The sequence below is a fragment of the Microcaecilia unicolor genome, chromosome 6 (assembly GCF_901765095.1).
Source record: "Microcaecilia unicolor chromosome 6, aMicUni1.1, whole genome shotgun sequence".
Lineage (NCBI taxonomy): Eukaryota > Metazoa > Chordata > Amphibia > Gymnophiona > Siphonopidae > Microcaecilia > Microcaecilia unicolor.
The window spans coordinates 119995451-120013599 of record NC_044036.1 but is presented as its reverse complement, the minus strand read 5'-3'; the positions used below and the strand labels follow the sequence as shown (position 1 = coordinate 120013599).

General features: G+C 39.9%; 1 protein-coding gene across 1 annotated transcript in view; it reads left to right on the top strand.

The window, feature by feature from the left end:
• Positions 1–17408, top strand: part of NIBAN1 (niban apoptosis regulator 1) — a 234590-nt gene extending 217182 nt beyond the window's left edge. The window contains exons 10-14 of the mRNA XM_030205896.1: positions 6035–6196; positions 6581–6691; positions 7042–7149; positions 14086–14197; positions 14924–17408. Coding sequence (XP_030061756.1) covers positions 6035–6196; positions 6581–6691; positions 7042–7149; positions 14086–14197; positions 14924–16161 — 1731 coding nt within the window. The 3' untranslated portion in view covers positions 16162–17408. The remainder of the gene's footprint in view (positions 1–6034; positions 6197–6580; positions 6692–7041; positions 7150–14085; positions 14198–14923) is intronic.
• Positions 17409–18149: the final 741 nt, after the last annotated feature.

Below are 18149 nucleotides of genomic sequence, written 5' to 3'. Positions count from 1 at the left end.
GGCTGGCATAGAGGCTGGGAAAAAAGTTTTTAAAGTGGGGTTTTTTTTGGTGGGAGGGGGTTAGTGACCACTGGGGGAGTCTGGGGAGGTCATTCCCGATTCCCTCCAGTGGTCATCTGGGCAGTTGGGGCACTTTTTTCGGACCTGTTCGTGAAAAAAAAGGGTAAAAAAAAAGTGACCCAAAATCGCAGTAAAAACGCCTTTTTTTTCGATTATCAGCTAAAGACGCCCATCTCTCCTCGGCCACGCCCCAGTTCCGCCTTCACCACGCCTCCGACAAGCCCCCGTCAACTTTACCCGTTTCCGCGACGGATTGCAGTTGGAAACGCCCAAAATTGGCTTTCGATTATACCGATTTGGGCGCCCACGGAAGAAAGACGCCCATCTCCCAATGTGGGTCGCAATATAGGCGTTTTTCTCTTTCGATTATAAGCAGGATATTATCCCAAGCAAAGTCGGGTTCAATGTAGCTTACATTTGAAAATGCAGTGAGACAGAATAATAGAATTCAGTTATATCATTGGAACAAATAGATGAATATGTCTGAAACATTTAACAAAGTTGAGATTAGCATATATACCCAACTGGGCATTTAAAAGTTTGTCACATGTTCAGAAATCATAGCTATAAATATAGGCAGTTATTCAAAGATTATCACATGCACACACCAGAACAGGCATCCATCACATTGCAAAAATAAACAACAACTTCTACAGAGTATATCCAAAATTTAATTTTTATTTTCTTATTTCCATCTTCCAAAATTCCAGACAGCAGATGTACAGATCAGCAGGACCCAAAGCACTCCAAAACAAGTAAAATCAGAAACAAAACAGTTTATACCTAATTGTTCAACCACCCTTAGGATTCACCTTTGGGTTAAAAAGCAAACCATGTGTATGTAAAGTCTGGATAAACAAATTAAAACAATCAAAGTTTAAAGCAAATGCCCATATGTAATACGTGGTAGCAATAATGAAATGATGGAATATTCACATAGCAGGCACCCTGAGCCAACAGATTTATTTTCCATGGAACATAATTAACTTTGTATGAACTTGGAGGCTAATAGTGTACTGAACTGGACAATGTTGGCAATTTAGACTGACTCTGGACTTTTGCATAAAGCTAGCTCTGCCCTCATTCAATATCTGTCTTTTAAATAATAGTAATAAAAATATCAAGTGCCTTTTTATGAAATACCTCTGCAATCCACAAAACAAAAGGAGCAAGTTCCCACATTCCATCTTTTTCTTTTGATTTAGGCACAGGAAAAAAGAGATTTAAAATATTCCTAATTCATGTTTAATGTGCGGTATAAATGTCATAAATAAATAAATAAATAGATAGAAACTCTGAATACTGAGCACCTGATTCTCGTAACATGATATCTATTTTAGTGGTCCTTTACTAAAAGAAAAAAATTCTCTGCACGAATATAACAGTGCTAGGGTATCCCATAACAAATTGCTACTCTACCTATGAAAAGTTATTCCATTAGTATACGTCCTCTGTGTACATCCGTATACTGCACAAGCTGGCATGTTTGAAAATATAAATGAAATTAAATACAAATGCTACCAACAATAAAGAACGACGTGGATGCAGCAGCTCATAAGTTTGCTTGCTTTGTTTTGAGAGTATGGCGAGGACGGCTACGTGAGGGAAGAGGAAACTGAGACAGCCCTAACTGATTTCAATGATTTGACTTTACTTGGTCTCCTGTTTTATCTAACCTTCTTGGAATTAAGAGTATTTAATTCAAGCTTCCTTAGCAGTCTCCAAACTGCTCAGGATGCTTGAGTTATGTACACCCTACCAGCCAATGGAGACTAGTGTCTTGACCAGTCTGGAGGGCCTAAAGGAAAGAAAATTTGCATGTAAGACCTTATTTCTCCTTCAAGTTATTATTATTATTTTTTTTTTTACTATACTGTCCATTGAATACCTTCTGAGCAGTGTACAAATAAAATATTAGAAAAGAGAAAAAGTAACTCCCTTATCAATAGGAAAGGTAAGTGAAAGGAAGATAAGTATCGTCCTGCTAGGGTTTCCCGACCTATGAGAGAGGAATACTATTAATCTATGTTGAGAAAGCATCTCTAAATAAAAATGTTTTCAGTCCTGATTGAAATATTTTTTAGATAAGTTTCAGACCTTAAATGAATTAGGAGGGTGTTCCACAGCCTAGGAGCAACCACACTCAAAATTTTATTTTGAATATAATCATATAATTTTATCTGCCTAAAGGTAGGAAGTAAAAGCAGTTGCTGTTGACTTGATCTTAATGTTCTGCCAGGGGAATAGGGTATCAGAATGAGTGATAAGAAAAGCAGATAACCAAATTTATAGGCCAGGAATAAATTTTATATGTACTACAGTTCGATAATGGCAATCGGTGCTCTTGTTTGAGTAAGAGGATGACATGATCATATTTCTTAGCCCTGCTAATACATTTAACACAGTATTTTGCACATTTTGAAGGTGCTGGGTGTCTGAAAGATTAACCCTTTAGTGTCCAGTGTTCCCAACAATCTGTTCCCATATGGCTTATTACGGGAACATTGGACACTAAAGGTTTAATCCGTGGCATAAGGCATTACATTAGTCCATGTTACTGATGACCAGGGCGTGCACTAAGATTCAAAGAGTACTTTCTTTGGAATTTGTTTTGTAAAAATGTTAGATTTCAAATAAGATTCTAGTGAATTGGTAGAAGAGTACATAGCCTGTTACTTCTGATTAAATACTAGCAATGGGATGAAAATCATGATCTGTGATAATAGGGTTATATCCTGCCCAAAATGGGAGTAATTTTTACAAAGTATTTTCTGTATGTAAAGCATGTATTTACATGTGGAAATAGGCCCTTACAAAATTGCATGTGGGTATATATGCGTAAAAAGTATAACAGGTAAGGAGAACACCCCAGCTAACATAAACCCAACAACAGTGGAATATCTTTAATGTAGATTCTAAACTGCATCCTATGTTGTCTCAGTAGCAGAGCCAATGGTAAACGTAGATAATAAATAGTACTGCCAATAGCGGCAGTTTTTGCAGGATGCCAGATTCTATAGCCCACCAAACACATTCCTCCCCATTCACAACAATCTTTTAGAAGTGGCCACATAGAAAGGAAGCAAACCATATTATCACATCCAGGGACAGATCACAAGTATGTGGGCCAGGACCCCCCTTTTCCTGGCCACAACTATTAAGTACATTTATTTATTTGGATTTTGCTCACACCTTTTTCAGTAGTAGCTCAAGGTGAGATACATTCAGGTACACTGGATATTTCTCTGTCCCAGGAGGGCTCACAATCTAAGCTTCTACCTGAGGCAATGGAGGGTTAAGTGACTTGCCCAAGATCACAAGGAGCAGCAGTGGGATTTAACATTATTTTACTATCCATCACACAAGGAATATAATGCACATACAACTGTTCAAGTTTTTAAAATTTATACAAGTGTGCATATAACATCAAGTTACTGTTAGATAGAGGGTATTGACGCAAGCATTAATAAATGGTAAATGTCAGGGTTTCAGCAGTTTATAAATAGATTTATCATGTTTCTGAAACACACAACCACCAGACTGCACAGGTAGGCTGCTACACAAAGCCCACCTTGATAAGGAGAAGGTCCCCTACACCTTTGAGTCTTTGGGCCTAATTCCAGTAGGCCCATGTGGGGATCCATCCCTGCTGATATCCCAGTTCCTCCTGCCTTTGTGGTGGACAGATCCAACATTACCAACAAGGCAGTAACATTCTGACCTAAGACTCTCCAAAAATGGTCTATTATAGACACTTCAAAAATTCTAAATGGGAACTCAAACGGCTCTCTGGGGAGTTGCCTGGAGGGCCATGCATTACAATTATTTGATCAATTTTACCTCTCTGTGCAGAGAGTCCAGGGGTTAAAACCATTTCTGAAACGGTCAGTCCTCATGGGCAAAAAGGTAATTCTCCAGCACTGGATAGGAGCGGAACCGCCTACCCTTCAGCAGTGGCGGGCTAGGATGATACATTTATATGCGTTGGAGCGCCAGGGGGTCAGAGACCTAGCCTCGAACACGGGGGAAGCATATTGTCAGTGGTAGTCACCATTTTGGGACTTGTTAACCCCAGTAGCATGCAGTAGAATCTTGAATTCGTAAGGGTATATCATGGAGCATGGGGGAGGGGGGATGGGGGGAGGGTTACGGGGAGGTGGCGTTCTGTTGGTTCTATGTGTATACAAGGTAGAAGTGTGGTGGGAGTGCCGAGGGCTATAAGAGTCAAGGTCCTTGGTGCTCCGATTTGTACAACATGCCTCTGTGTCTCATGTTCTTGCCTTTGGTTCTGTTTATTATTTAGGAAATTTCAATAAAAAGATTCAAACATAAATCAGTGCTAAAAATGAACACCAGCTTGTGCCTAAAGCTGTTAATCTTTCACAGTTTCCATAGAGATATACCAAAATATTTAACAAATGAAACCTCAAAGCTTCCCAGTGAGGAAATTCAATAATGAATAAAAAAAGTACCACCACCTAGTACACCTCAACTGCAAACAGAGCAGGGTAATATCACTGGTTTCTTAATGAATTAAAGGGGGAAAAAAACCAATTAAAAAAAACTCCATCTAATGGAGAAAAACCATTGGTTCCAAAAATTCCCCTCTGAATCTCATGAAAATATGGAACTGGGAAAAATGTGCTGTAAAAATTGATAATAGCAATCACACTATAAAGGGAAAATCCCCCAAAATAATTTAAATAAACATTCAATGGACCTGTATCGAAAATTGACACATCAAAAAATGATAAAACAGCTTGTACTTATCTAACCAGAGAAGTACTCCAAACCAATCTTTTGTATAGACTTCTGCCGTCTCTCTAACGATATTCTCTGGTAGTAGCATTCTAAGCTTTCACCCATCTTCAGTTCAGTTCAGTTCACTGTTGAAATTCATGCCAAGCAAAAACAAAAATCTTCCATGACACTTCCATGGTCTTGGAACTGTGACATTGTCACTCAGCATCGAGCCACCATCAAGTAACTCCACTAGCTGCATCAAAAGACACTTTCAATCAGCTTACTCAAAGAAGGGAGATTTGAGACCGGCTGATAGCCTCAAAGGTCTGCAATGTCCAAATTAGCAGTGGACACCACAGTGGACAAATCACAGAGTACTGCATTTTGGGGGGAGCGTTCCTCCATCAGAGATACATTTATCACTTGAATCAAAAAATGTGAATAATGATTCCCTTGACAATCGTATTAGCTGAAATGGACAGAGAACCAATACACAGCCCTTCAGCTTCATCTGCACTAAGTCCTTTTCCACTTTCTCCTGTTCTACCTCCCAAAATACTTTCCATGGTGGCCAGACAGCACCCCATGTAGAGCTGCAGTGCACCCAGCCTTGAAAACATTTCTGTTTCTAAGTGGTTTCACTTTAGTATCAAAAAATACAGAGATCTGATTTCTCAATGAACTTCTTCTACTAATTAAAAACAAAAATGCAGAGATCAATCACTCTGTCCTGTGCTATGGTCATCTCTCTCTTTGTACTAAACAATACTTTTGGACAGATAACTGCAGTCCAGATCCTCACAGTTTATTATTTTTTTTACTTAATGCTTTCTTTCAATACTTACGCAAATGCATTATATAACATTTATGAGATTACTACTACTACTACTACTTATCATTTCTAAAGCACTACTAGATGTATGCAGCGCTGTACACTTGAACATGAAGAGACAGTCCCTGCTCGACAGAGCTTACAATCTAATTAGGACAGACAAACAGGACAAACAAGAGATAAGGGAATATTAAAGTGAGGATGATAAAATAAGGGTTCTGATCAAGAAACACTGAAGGTCTAATATGAATAAATCATGGATCTCATATTCGACCTTCAGTGTTTCTCAGCTTCTTTATCTCCACATTTCACTACCTATTTCTGCATATCCCAGTGAACTGACACAGAAACACACTAACTTTTTCTGTAATACTATCTGTTTCTGTGCTTGGGATACAGAGATTGAGCCAGCTGGCAAATCTACCATCAAACTCCAAGAAAATGGAACCCTGCTATCTGAAAGTTAACCTGCTAAGAGAACAACTCCAAGACCTCAAAAGCCGATTCAAGTTCTACTGTATTGACTTTGTTGTTCAGAGGACACAGAATTACATGCAGGAGGTGAGATCTTTTTTTTCAAATATCTTTATTGATTTAAAAGTTAGGCACTGTACAAACTTTCAAACCACATATAGATATGAGATCAAAACCTGAAAAGAGCAGCATAAGGCTTAAAACAGGCAGACGATAACAACCCAGCTTCTGAATATTTTTGAACAGCAAAACAAACCAAACTGAGCTCCAAAATACTACCTGAGATCTGTTTTATACCTTGTGATTTTCTCTGGGTATTATCAGCCCATTGTAAAACCTTTGGAAAATGTTTTTGCATTGATAACATTTTCCATTATTGGAACACCATACTGCAGAAGGGTGTTGCATTTGTTCTGAATTTGTTTTCCTTGAAATGTAAAGCATAATTCTTTCAAATGTCTCTGTTTCCAGCTGATGGAAAATGCGGTGTTCACTTTTGAGCAACTTCTGTCTCACACTCTTAAAGGAGACTCATCCAAAACTGCAGTTGCCATAGAGAAAGTGAAACTGCGCGTACTGAAGGTAGACAAATATTATGTTTTGCATCTTTTATATTTCAAATATGTATCTGTCTCTCTCTCACAATTGTACTTTCAAAGAGTGAAACTGGAAGAAATAGGATTTGAACCCTGACTTCCTTGCTTCACACTCTGATTCTTTAAGTGATAAACTACTCTTAACTGGATCTCATGTTCCATTGAATAAGATGTACTTTTCATTAGCAAATTATTTTAATGCCTTGGTAAATTATAATGTCTTGTTCAGCATGACTGTACTCTATTGTTCATGTTGGGTTTTATAGAAGTATGCTAGAACTGCAATACATGTGGCACTCAGAAGTAACTCTTGATGTCTTCCTTCTATATTGACAGCAATATGACTATGACAGCAGCACCACAAGGAAAAAAATATTTCAGGAAGCACTGGTTCAGATCACTTTGCCAACACTGCAGAAGACGATAGCTTCAACTTGCAAACCGGTGACTTATTGTAGTTCTATTAAGTATAGATGATCAATATTCAATTAGGTTGAAGGAGGACCCTTGCATTCCAAGCTAGGGGAGGAAGTATAATATGGCAGGTTGAATATCTGACCTCTCTATGTTGTAACACAGTTTCTGCCCCCAAAACATTGCTTTAACTTTAATATGTTCCAAGTTCCATTTAGTCCTTAATATATTTGCCATTTAGTTTACTATTGAGATAGACATGGGGAAGCCACTACTTGCCCTGGGACTGGTAACATGTAATTTGCTAATATTTGGGTATCTAACAAGGTACTTGTGACCTGGATTGGCCACTCTTGGATACAGGATACTGGGCTAGGTGGACCACTGGTCTGACCCAGTATGGCTATTCTTATATTCCTATTTCCCCAAACTGGGCAAAACAAGGATTTGTCTTAATGTAGCCTTTCATGGTCAACCTACTGAAATACATGTACACCCCCCCCTTTTATCTCTGACTAAGCTTGGAGTACCACAAAAACATAGGAATTTAATCTTTCCTGTACCTTCTCTCTCATATACTTAGTTCCCCTTATGTGAATCCACCCCCCCCAGAAAAAGGGGAGAGGGAGAAATGATAGCATCCAGTGTCCAAGGCCTCTCTATAGCCACACCCCCTTTGAGTTGCACGCTATGGGATTTGGGCACCCAGCATTATAAAATAGCGCACAGCCAGATGTGAGCACATATCCCAATGGGTGCCAATTAACCTCAATAATAGGTTGTTAGCGTCCAATTATTGCTCATTAATGACTCATTAGCCAATTAAGATGTACATACATCTCAGCACTGCACCCAAATCTGAGCGCCATATAGAATCCAGGGGTATATGTGGAAGTGTGAGACCTACTCAGTATCTGCCTATGTGTAATGCCCACCTGTAAAACACATGCTACATGAGACATGCATATTTACAGAATAGTGCTTAGGTGGGTTTTGGGCATTTTGGTGTATATGGAGGCACCCTAGCCAGTTAGGTTTTTGGGCTATTCACAATGAATATTCATGACAGAGATTTGCATGTAGTGGAGGCACAGCATGCAAATATCTCTCATGAATATTCATTGTGGATAGCCAAAAATCATGACTGGCTGGGGTGCCTCCAGGACCAGGTATGGAAACCAGTGCTCTAATCATTTACAAGTGCAATTGATATATAAATATTAACACATGTTTCATACAATTACCCCCTACGGGAATAATTTTATAAAGCTTATTACCATATTTATCCCCTAAATCTATAAAAGCCGCCAAAAACTGTATATGCAAATTTGGGCACACTCTCAATTGTGCATAGAATTTAACTGAATAACGAGCCAATTAGTGCCAATAATTGGCTTTTTAAGAAGCAATTATCAGTACTAATTAGATTTGATTATGTCGGTGCACAAATTTAGGTGAGGGATCCACACCTAAATTTTACGTGCAGCCCAAAAGAGGGAGCATAAATGGGAGGGTCATGGATGTAATTGGGGCATCGCACGTAAATTTAGGCGCAGTCATTTGCACCAAGCTTTTGTTGGTGCAAATGGTGATGCCTAAATTTATTCTTGACCCCAGTGCCTAAGCGCTATTCTATAAATCGTGCCTAACTTTTAGTGTGGCTTATAGAATACCGCTTTTTTCGGGGCCAATTTTTTGGCACATTATATAGAATTCCCCCTTAAAGTATGCTTTACCCACAAAAACTGGCGCAGGTATGCACACATAAAAAGTAGATTCATCACAAGATTGTGCCTTCTTTCATGCCAGTGTTTCACAAGCTGTTCCTGGAGTACCCCCTAGCCAGTCTGGTTTTCCAGATAACCACGAGAAATTCGCATGAGAAAAATTTGCGTGCAGTGGAGGCTGCACATGTAAATCTATCTCATGGACATTTAGGACTAGATTCTATATATGGCACCCAGAATTTAGACACATCGGATAGAGACGCCTAGGTGTATTCTGGGCTTCTTTTACAAAGCCATGCTAGCAATTCCCACACGGAAAATGAGAGGAGACCCATAGGAATTGAATGAACTTCCTTTCATTTACCGCACCGAGAATCGGTAGCGTGGCTTTGTAAAAGAGGCCCTCTATTAGAAACGCCTAAATGTAGGTGCCGTATATAGAATACGCCTTGTGCCTGGTGGACGCGCCTACATCTAGGAAAGGAATGCCAAATAAGACCATTAATATTATAATGCTTCAGTATCGCACCATGGTGCGACCTCACCTTGAGTATTGTGTTCAATTCTGGTCACTGTATCTCGAAAAAGATAAAGTGGAATTAGAAAAAGAAGAACAACCAGAATGATAAAGGGGAACTCCTCCTATATTAGGAAAGGCTAAAGTGTTAAGAGCTCTTCAGCTTGGAAAAGAGACAACTGAGGGGGGATATGATTGAGGCCTAAAAAATCCTGAGTGGTGTAGAACGGGTAGAAGAGAATTGATTTTTCACTCTTTCAAAATGTACAAAGACCAGGGGACACTCAATGTAGTTACATGGAAAAACTTTTAAAACAAATAGGAAGAAATATTTTCTTCACTCAAAGAATAGTTAAGTTCTGGAACTTGCTGTCGGAGTATGTGGTAACAGTGGTTAGCATATCTGGGTTTAAAAAAGGTTTGGACAAGTTCCTGAAGGCAAAGTCCATAGTCTGTTATTGAGATGGACATGGGGAAATCCACTGCCTGCCCTGGGATTGGTAGCATGGAATGTTGCTACTAATTGGGTTTCTGCCAAGTACTTGTGACCTGGATTGGCCATTGTTGGAAGCAGGATACTGGGCTAGATGGACCATTGGTTTGACCCAGTATGGGAATCGCTAAGCATGGCTTTGTAAAAGAAGCCCTAGGTGCAGTGAAAGCAAATTAAAGAGTGGGAGAGGACACATATGTGATTGCCCTGTCTCCTTTCCTCCACACTTCCAGCTTTCCTATTTGTTCTGTAAGTGAAAGTTCACAAAAGAGACAATGGATTTATTTTGGCCTAGTGCTTTCCTCCCTCTCTTAGAGTTCCAGCTCAATTGGAACTGTTCCTCTACCAGGAGATCACCCACATACCTTATTTTTATCCTCTCCAAACTTAACATATTCATTGCAGTGATCATGCTTCCCTCTGATACCCGATAAGCATGGACATTGAGTCTGACCACTAGGTGTCACCATTATGTCACAATGGCATATGCAGTTATTATTATTATTATTTCACCTACAAGGTTTCTGTTCATACCAGTAACTCTAACAAAAACTCTCTCTCTCTCTAACTGATATTCTGTTCATTAACATATCTTACAAAATTAATTCAACACATGTTAACTTATGAACTAATATGTAAAGTTGATTTGAGCATATTAAAGTTCTAATGCATGTAAAAAAAATTTTTATTAACACAAATGTGTGAAACAAACCAAAATCATTAAAAAATCATGGGAAAATGCCAAACAAACCAAAACTTTTTTCCCTTTGCCCATCAGCAGCATCTCCAAGCAAAAACCAGGCTTAGGAACCACAGTAACATAGTAAATGATGGCAGATAAAGACCTGTATGGTCCATCCAGTCTGCCCAACAAGATAAACTTATTTTACATGGTATGTGATACTTTATATGTATACCAGAGTTTGATTTGTCCTTGCCTTTCTCAGGGCACAGACAGTAGAAGTCTGCCCAGTACTGTTCTTGTACTAAGTTCTGAAGCTAACATTGAAGCCCCTTAAAATTTATACTCCAGCCCGTCCCTATCTATTCAGTCACAATCAGGGCGTAGACCGTAGAAGTCTGCCCAGCTCCCATTTTGTTTCCCAATTACTGGCGTCGCCACCCAATCTCAGCTAAGATGCCATGGAACCATTCCTTTTAAACAGGATTCCTTTGTGTTTATCCCACGCATGTTTGAATTCCATTACCATTGTCATCTCCACCACCTCCCGCGGGAGGGCATTCCACATATCCACCACCCTCTCCGTGAAAAAATACTTCCTGACATTAGTCCTGAGTCTGCCCCCCTCAATTCATGTCCTCTAGTTCTACCGCCTTCCCATCTCTGGAAAAGGTTCATTTGCAGACTAATACCTTTCAAATATTTGAATGTCTGTATCATGTCACCCCTGTTTCTCCTTTCCTCCAAGGTATACATGTTCAGGCCAGCAAGTCTCTCCTCGTACGGTCTGCAACACAAATCCCATACCATTTTTGTAGGTTTTCTTTGCACCGCTTCCAGTCTTTTTACATCTTTAGCAAAATTGAACACAACACTTCAAGTGGGGCCTCACCAACGACTTGTAGAGGAGCATCCAAACCTCCTTTCTTCTGCTGATTTCTCTACGCAGCCTAGCATCCTTTTGGCCATGGCCATCACCTTGTTGCATTGTTTCTTCACCTTCAGATCCTCCACCATAGGGGCTTCACGTTTCAAAAGCTTCAAACATGAACGATGTTCCATTAATTGTGTTTTTAGACATCTTGTAGTCTGTCCTTTTGAAGCGTGAAGCCCCTATGGTGACTCATTGTGAAACGGCCGGACATATGTTCGACGACTTAAGATGCACAGTCTTGGAACATTTAGAACCCATCTAGAGGAGAGGAGACTGAAGCCATCGATTGTGACAATTAGAGCAGAAATGGATTTTCTATTTTAACACTACTGAACTGGAAGGACTGAACATTAGGGTAGAATGGTCAGCATTTTTTTGACTTCTGCTTTGCTGATTTGAGTTCTCCTTAATAGAAAAAGATCTGCTGAGTGAGTGTGTGTTTAGGGTCCTGGGGATTGGATGTTTCGAAATAATGATGTGGATACCTTGACTCGTTCCTGATTGGTCATCCTTGATTTTGGAGGGTTGAGCACATAGTATTTACGGGTGATCAAAGGCGCATGATTGTCAGTTACATGCTCGTCTTTGGAGTGCAGTAAATGAGACACAGGATTGTGAGCATGTCTATGGAAGGCAGCAGACGAGAAATTGGTTTTAAAACCTTATAGCATGATGAACCCCTGAAGCAGCGACAGCGAAACGGGGATTCCCTGTTGGGTCACGATCAGCGTTTGTGATTGTCAGCGCGATACAACTTGATTGTAGTCAAGTTAAGTGACTTTCGGTTATAGTGCAATATAAGATTGTAAAGAATTGAATTTGATATCCTGTGATCTATGGATACATGAACCCATCTATCATCCGACACTAAGCTACTGTGGAGTTTTTTTTTGAGCTAGATGATGTTGTGCCTGGCCCACGCCTTATAGTCTGATATTCTTGGGCTGACTGGGTGGCGTTACTGAAGCTTTTTTTCTCCACCATGGTGCATAGTATTGTTTCACAATTGAGGTGATAGCTGTTTCCTTGTACCCAATTATCTACACAGCGGATGTGAAGCTGTAATTTGAATTTCAAGTTAAAATTTAATGCCAAGAAGTGTAGAGTGATGCACTTGGGGTGCGGAAACCCAAAAGAGAGATACCGGATAGGAAGGGAGAGATTAGTAATCTCGACTCAGGAGAAAGACTTTGGGGTGTTGGTGTCAGAGGATCTGAAGGTGAAGAAACAATGCAACAAGGCGACAGCAGTGGCCAGAAGGATGCTAGGCTGCGTAGAGAGGGGCATAACCAGCAGAAGAAAGGAGGTGTTGATGCTCCTCTACAAGTCGTTGGTGAGGTCCTAGTTGGAGTATTGTGTTCAGGTTTGGAGGTCGTATCTTGCTAAAGATGTAAAAAGACTGGAAGCGGTGCAAAGAAAACCACTTTTGGTCCTAAGTTCAACCCTTTCAGCTTATTCACGAGTCTTCTGTGGGGGACTGTATCAAAGGCTTTGCTTAATTCCAAGTAGATTACATCTAGTGCACGTCCCTCATCCAGTTCTTTGGTCACCCAGTCAAAGAAGTCAATCAGATTCGTTTGGCGGTCAAGCCATGTTGCCTCGGGTCCTGTAACCCGTCGGCTTCTAGAAAGTTAACTATCCTTTCTTTCAGTAGCGACTCCATTATTTTTCCTACCACCGACATGAGACTTACCGGTTTGTAGTTTCCCACTTCTTTCCTGTCTCCACTTTTGTGAAGAGGGACCAGATCCGCTCGTCTCCAATCTCGTGGAACCTCTCCTGTTTCTAAAGATCTCAGTTCGTCCACAGTAATTGCCACTGAATTAGCCATTATTCCCAAAATGCTATGAATGGTGCTTAAAATTGTGTGCAAATTTTAATTGAATAGCAAGCCAATTAGCGTGGATAATTGGGTGTTAATGATCAATTATCGGCACTAATTGGCCTTAATTGAAATTTGCACATGCATTTATAGTCACACGGATCCGCGCATAAATTTTACGCATGGTTCCAAAAAGGGAGTGCTGCCAATGGAGAGTCATAGGCAGATCAGGGGTGTTGATATGCGCTATTATATAATAAGGGGTATCTGTGCCTAATTTAGGCATGAGGATTTATATCAGGGTTTAAATCCTTGCATCTAAAGTTAGGTGCTATGTATATTCTGTAAATGGCAGCTATCTTTCAGAATTGCACTTAGCACATTTTTTCAGCTCTGATTTTTTGGCACAATTTATAGGATTCGGTCCAATGTTTTTATTTTAAAAACTGCTGTTTTCACCGCTTTCCCCGCAGCCTGCAGGTCCAAAGGCTGTTCCTTTGTTCGTTCTTTCACTGTACCAGTGACCAATGTGGGTGTGTCAGCCAGTCAAGCAATCTTATTGGCTGAACACTCCTTGGTGCTTTGCGATTTCTTAAAGAATGAAGCAGGTAGACTTTTGTTAAAGTTACTGGCATGTACAGAAACCTATAACTGTGCCTCTTTATTGATCCCATGGCAGGATCCAGAAATTGACAGCAATACTCATGAGCCAGAGCCATGGCATAAGTGCAGGAAGAAAAAATAAATACCATTTTTGTGTTTTTAATTGGTTTTTGCCTTTAACTTCATAGGAACTTCAAAAGTTTGAACAGTTCATTTTTGCTGATTACACAAATGTGATACAAGTTGAAAATGTCTACGAAGAGATTTTACTGCAGATGCTTCTTGATGAGGCAGTAAAAGGTAGGAGGACACTTAGACCTTCCCAAATCGTGACCTGTAAGAATCTAGGGGCCCTTTTACATAGCGACGGTACTGCTCGCTATTCCGAGACTACATCCCTTTCCTACTTCAGTGGACAGTACTTTTCTCCGTAGGGTTCCTTGTTCATCAGGAGCTGTCAGATGGTGATACTGGATCCCCATGGACTAGGAGAGAAGACGATTTAAGGAGTTTTAAGTTGTAACAGTAATCAATAGAAATATGCCGGGCCATTTCCAGTGATTAACATTGAATATCCAGAGTTTTTGGTCGCTAAAAAGTTAACCGGCTAGGCAGATATTCAGCGCTAACCGGTTAACTTTTTAGCGGTCAAAGATAGGCCTGCTATTTAAGTGGCCTATTTTGACTGCTCAACATCCGTTCAATATCTGCGCCTAACCAGCTATGTCGTGCAGTATAGCTGGTTAGTGGCTAGGCGCTAACTGGGATATTCAGCATGAGATAACCAGTTATCTCCTGCAGAATATCCATAGTTAGGTGCTTAAACCCTATTTAACCAGCCAGGAGCCATTCCTGGCCGGTTAAATAATTTTGAATATCTGGGGGAGTGTAATCTTTATAGAATTCAACATATGCCACAGTACATTATGAATCAGAGAAAGCTGTATTATATGCCTCATAGATGAGTACATTTTTAGTAAGTCTTACAAAGCTATTTATAGTGTTTTTATATTTTATCATTGCCAGTGATCCAGGAAGCTGCCAGTTTGAAGAAGCACAACCTATTTGAGGACAATGCTCACTTGACCTGTGAGAGCGTGTCCAGTTTAACTGATCTGAAGACCCCTTCAGGATCAGCACAAGCCAGTCCTGCAAAGATGCAGACCCCCTTGAAAGCAAGTTCAGACAATAACACATCTGCTGAAGATGTATTTGCTGATCAGGAGAAGCACAGTAATGATCAAGAGCCCAATAATTTTATAGCAGAGAAGCCTGATGCTGAAACATTGCCTGATAAGGCAGTTGTTTCTGATGGAGATTCAACTGTTTCTTCCAGCACGACTGATGAACAAAAGTCATTCCCTGTAAAACTTGAGGGTAACGAAGAGGCAACATATCCAGATAAGGGGAGGGAAGAAGGAGTAGAAGAAAAGATAGAAGATGAACACAAAAAGATGACACAAAAAACTCACAATGTGGCCTTGGATGACGTAAATGAAATCAGGAGTCTGTTGACAGTGACTGTTGAAGCACCAGCAAATGTTCAACAGCAAAACATAGAGGAGATTATTCAAGGAGGAGGAATTATACAAATCGAGAAACATGTTGAAGAAAATATTGAAAAACAAAGAGAAGAAATCCAGGTAGAGAAAGCAGCAAAAGAAGAGATGAAACACTCAGGGCTTACTTCCGAGCAAATCTGCGAGGATTGTCTGGGGACTGAAGGTGCTATTTCAGAATCATGTGATGGGCTGTTGCTTTCGGATAGACCAAAAGTCTCTGGCATGGAAATGTACGGGCAAGATGAAAAGAGGAAAGCATCAGAAACAGTGGAAAGTGTAGATACTAAAGAAGACATTGATGAGGTTTCTGCTGGTCCCACAGCACAAGCCCAGGAATGTATTGAAAGGGTACACTCAGAAACAAAGGCAGCAGGACATGATCTTTCCCATGTGGTCCAAGATGCCGTGGCTACTGATAAAAGTGTTCAAGACGGTGTGGCTGAAGACAAAGTGATGACACAACAGTCAGATGACACTACACCATCTGACAAGGTTTCTGATTTTGCTCCGCTGGAAGATTTACATCAGCAAATTACAACGGATGTTGAACCAGAAAATCTTCCTGAAAACCTGGGTGGTGAACATAGGTCAGCCGCTGAAGAATCTGCTTTTGATACTGAAATCAGAAGTTCAGCTTCGAATGAGGGTGCGAGTCAAGAGTTCAGCGAAAGCCTCTGCATGAAGCAGCATTCTGAAGAGTGAAACAGCAATTTTGGTGATACAATCATTAACTAAAGATAAGTTTTCAGAGCTCAGCACGAATTTTAATTTGGTCTTCAGTGTCTTAGGAGTGAAAGGTTTACTTCTTAAGTTGTACAGTTGCAATAAATCTACTTAGTTTGGTGTTTTGTAGCAAAATCACATGCAGTACTTTATATGGATGTTCAAAATTAAGTATTTTAACACTTCTTTCATGTTTGTGTAGTGCTGACAGCACTGTGCAAAGGAACGGTAGGTAAGTCAGTACGGAAACAGAAAATATGAGTGAGCACTCTACTGCAGAGAACTTACAATAGAAAGGGAAAAATATTAGGGATATGCAAATACAAAATTTTCAGTTCATTTTTGAACTTTCTGGATGACTTTCAGACATTTTTTTCAGTTCTTTTCAAATTTTATTAATTTGAAAAACATTTTAGGTGCGTAAAAACGTTTTTACATGTGGAAATTGTGCACATTAATAAGTAAGTTAATGATTTTGTGTGAACTGTTTACACATGTAAAATTAATGAACTGAATGCAGGGTAGTGAATGGACATGTCTAGTAAAGAAGGAGACCTACAAGAACTCTGAAGATGAGGAATTGTTATGACTTCCCATTGTTTCTGTAGTCAATGGGACAAGAATTGACAGACATGGACTCAAACAGTAATAACATTTGCAACTTTAGAGGTGAATGTTCTAGCTTGTGATTTTTATGAGAAAAGGTGCTTTGTGCAATAAAAGAAAGTCCCAAAATGCACAAAAATGCTGAAAATACGGCATTTTCACCTCTTTACATGCAACGTCCCTTTTGCAAAAACATCAGTCTCTTAAGCATAAAAATGTATTTAAACTCAGTATTAATGAGCTATTTCATAAGTTTGTATTGTGGCAGCTCATTAGCTGCAGGCCTGTTTTTACCAAAAGTGCCTCAGTGATGTGTAATTATGGAAAATGTTTCTACCCAGTGCATTTATGTTGCAAATTTTTGTGAGGTAGGCTGCTAACTCATGGGAAATTCTGCAGATTAGTACATCGACTTTTTTTGTGATCGATGCAAAATGAGCATGCATCTGTGTCAGAGATAGTGGAAAATGTAGATGCAAAAAGAAGACATCGTGGGGTTTCTGAATGTGGATCTTGCAAACGATGTTAGGTTATAAAAGGGATATTGAGGGGTCCTTTTAATAAGCTGCGGCATTAGAGCGCTTGTTTTTGATGTGCGCTGAGGCCCCTTTTTACCGCAGTGGGTAAAAGGCTGGGTTTTTTAAAAAGAAATGGCTGTGCAGCAAGTGAAGCACTTGTAGTATGGCCATTTCAGGGGAGAGCACATACCACCACCCATTGAGGTGGCGGTAAGGGCTCCCGCACTAACCCGGCAGTAACCAGGCAATGCACGTCACTGCCCGATGGGTAAACATCAGCGCTACAAAAAAATTTTTTTTAATGTTCGCGCCGGACATGGCACGCGCAAGACCCCCTGAAGTTGGGACATTCACAATTCCCATTCTATTTTACAGAATATATGAACGTAGAATCTTTTGTAAAATACTTATAGGGACATAGGAAATGCATGAGTATTTTCCCCAAATATGCAATCATAGCAACCATTTTGGGGACAAAAAAATTCACATAAAAAAAAGAGCGACATGAGTCTGTACTTTGCATGTGTAAGGGCTGGCGCTTACATATCTTAAGTGCTGTCTTTCAGAAAACTATAAGTAACGCAGGTGCCAATTAAGGATCCAAGCTCCTAAGGTCATATTTTTAGATTTTTGTGTCATTTTAAAGACTAGAAGGTTAAGCACAATTGCTTCCTCAATCACTCCTGTGAAGCCCTAGCTGAGATGAGCAGTTTACTGACACCTGCAAACCCCAGTGGAGGTGCAGAAGCCAATAGGGAACATTTTAAAAATATGCATGTATTCCCATTGCAAGACTGGAAGTAAGCGTACATTTTTTACATTACCCAAACCATTCCCAAAACA